Source organism: Coffea arabica, chromosome 3c, assembly GCF_036785885.1.
Source record: "Coffea arabica cultivar ET-39 chromosome 3c, Coffea Arabica ET-39 HiFi, whole genome shotgun sequence".
NCBI lineage: Eukaryota > Viridiplantae > Streptophyta > Magnoliopsida > Gentianales > Rubiaceae > Coffea > Coffea arabica.
This window is the reverse complement of record NC_092314.1, coordinates 35,539,798-35,542,354: the sequence shown is the minus strand read 5'-3', so window position 1 is coordinate 35,542,354 and position 2,557 is coordinate 35,539,798. Positions and strand designations below refer to the sequence as shown.

At 35.3% G+C, this 2,557-nt stretch overlaps 1 protein-coding gene across 1 annotated transcript; it reads left to right on the top strand.

Moving 5' to 3' along the window:
• Window positions 1–210: 210 nt before the first annotated feature.
• LOC113735858 (zinc finger BED domain-containing protein RICESLEEPER 2-like) lies at window positions 211–1,997 on the top strand. The gene is made up of 2 exons (XM_072083099.1): window positions 211–369; window positions 1,155–1,997. The coding sequence occupies exons 1-2, from the start codon at window positions 211–213 to the stop codon at window positions 1,995–1,997; spliced, it is 1,002 nt and encodes a 333-aa protein (XP_071939200.1).
• The last annotated feature ends 560 nt before the right edge of the window (window positions 1,998–2,557 follow it).

Here is a 2,557-nt window from a genome sequence, read left to right as displayed (position 1 = left end):
TATTACTGTTGTACCTTATTTCTTAGAAATGTTATTCTAAATTTCTGTTTTGGCTAATCAAAATCTGTATTGGTTATTCAATGTGCTTTGATTAAGGAATGTATAGCTCTCCATTCAACTCATTTCAAGGTTCCTTATCAAGTCCTATGATGGAGAAAAAATAAGGAAGGCGTGGAACAATTGAACTACAATGAAGAAAGAGCTGATGAAATGAGTGAAGATGAGATAGAAACGATAGAAGATGAGGGCAATGAAGAAGAACAACAAGTAGATGGAGATGAAGGAGTTGGTCCTTTTGAGAAAAAGCAAAGGAAGAAGAAATCCAGCATATGGGATGAAATGATAACAGTAGTGCTAGATAGTGATACGGTCAAAGTGAAGTGCAATCATTACAAAGAACTTTTTGCCAAAAGTGCAACCGGAGCCACATCTCAGCAAAAGAGACACTTAAATTCTTGCCTACAATTGGGAAGCAAAGCAAATAAAAGCAACAAGTGTTGTCATTCACCGAAACCCCAAGTGATGGTATCACTTCCATCACAAATTTCTCGTATGATCATGCCAATGTAAGAGAGTTTGCATCACACATGATTCTTGCATATAAGTACCCCTTTTCTATGATGGATTATGTAGTTTTCAACAAATTCATGAAAACGGTTTCTCCATTTTATAAAAAAATTAATCGACAGATTGTTAAGAAAGATTGCATTAGTACTTATACAATTGAAAAAAGGAAGCTAAAATCATTGTTGAAAGGTGCTGGTAAGATTAGTATTATCACAGATTTGTGAAAATCTGGTAAAAAAATTCAATATATGATTGTGATTGATCATTTTGTTGATTCTGATTGGGTGCTACAAAAAAGTGTGTTGAATTTTTGCAATGCTCATCCTCCTTATACTGGAGTTATTATAGCTTATGTTCTAAGTAAGTGCTTTATTGATTGGGGGATTGAGAATAAGGTTTCTAGCATAACTGTTGATAATGCTTCATACAATGATGTGTGCATTAGAAGACTTAGAGAGAATTTTTTATCTAAGAAAGAGATTAAGTATTGGAGAAAAAAATTTTCATGTTAGATGTTGTGCACATATACTTAATCTCTTAGTGCAAGATGGTCTTGGTCAATTTGGTGGTGTGATTGATGTTGTTAGAGAAGGATAAAGTACTTGAACAATTCTGAATCTAGACTTCTTGAATTTGCCAAAATTAAAAAACAGCTTCAGTTACCCTCTAGAAAGCTAATTTTGAACTGTCCAACAAGGTGGAATAGCACCTATTTAATGTTAGTTTCGGGTTTAGAGTTCAAGGATATCTTTCCAAGATATGCAGACATTAACCCCGGATTTCACTATATTCCTACTGATTTTGAGTGGATGAAAGTGGAAGAAGTATGCAAATTTCTAGAAATATTTCATGAAATCACTGATATGATTTCCGAGTCCGAGTATCCAACAGCTAACATTTTTCTTACGGAGCTCTATAGGATTAAAGAGCTTTTAAATGAAAAAGCTCTTGACCCTTTTAAGCATATTTGGGCTATGGCTGGAAGTATGTCTGCTAAATTTGATAAGTATTGGGGGGAAAGTAATGTGCTACTATCTTTGGGTGCAATTTTGGATCCGAGATACAAAATGTTTCTTATTAATCATGTTTTTTCGGTGATTTATGGTAAGGATGCAGCTCCTAGATTCACGGCTGAGACTAGAGACATTCTTTATGAGCTTTACAATGAATATGTTGATTGTCACATTGTTTCCCATTCTGAACAACAACAGAGGCAGGTTGTAAAAAGGAGACAAAATGAAGGTTCTAGTTCTTCTAGTAAGAAACAGAAAATGACTGGACCCGCCGTTTTAACTGGTAAAGAAAAGTTTCATATGCATGTGAGTGAAATTGACAGGGATCCACCAGAGAAATCAAATTCAGATATTTATTTAGAGGAAAGTAGGTATACTTGTGATGCAAATGCAAATCTGGATGTTTTGGGTTGGTGAAAAAGGGAAAGATTGAGATTTCCTATCTTGTCGAGAATGGCTGCCGATATACTCTCCATTCCTGTTACAACTGTGGCTTCAGAATCTACCTTCAGCACCGGAGGTAGAGTAATTGATCGATGATCGACGAGCTTCTATGTTAGTTGAGATGGTGCAAATGTTGCTTTGCGGCAACGATTGGATCCGCAGTCTTCATGGCCTAAAGAATAAGTCTCGCGAAAATAATTGATTGGATGTTTTTGTTGTTGTTACAGTTTCTTTATATCTGATTTGGAAGAATTTTATAACTTTCATACTTTTATTTTGTAGGAATCACTTGATGCGGCCGAATCAATCACATTTGAGGAAGTTGAACTTCCTGAATCACTCACAACCTGATTTGGTGGCTGTTGATGCTTCTTGGTGCAAGCTGATTCATTCACATGCTAATTTCGTTCAAAAGCTGCATCGTTTACAAGTTGTTTTCACCCAAGAAAGTTGTTTTTAACTCTTGGTCTAGAGTTTGAACATTTTAGAAACTGCTTAAAACGTATTGATGGCTGATGTTTAATTGTTTGGAC

Excerpts from the sequence above, each read along its gene's own strand:
- LOC113735858 (XM_072083099.1), top strand. The coding sequence starts at position 211 with ATGAGTGAAGATGAGATAGAAACGATAGAAGATGAGGGCAATGAAGAA. Across the intron at positions 370-1,154 it reads TAGTGCTAGATAGTGATACG|AGAAGGATAAAGTACTTGAA; the intron begins GTCAAAGTGAAG and ends TGATGTTGTTAG.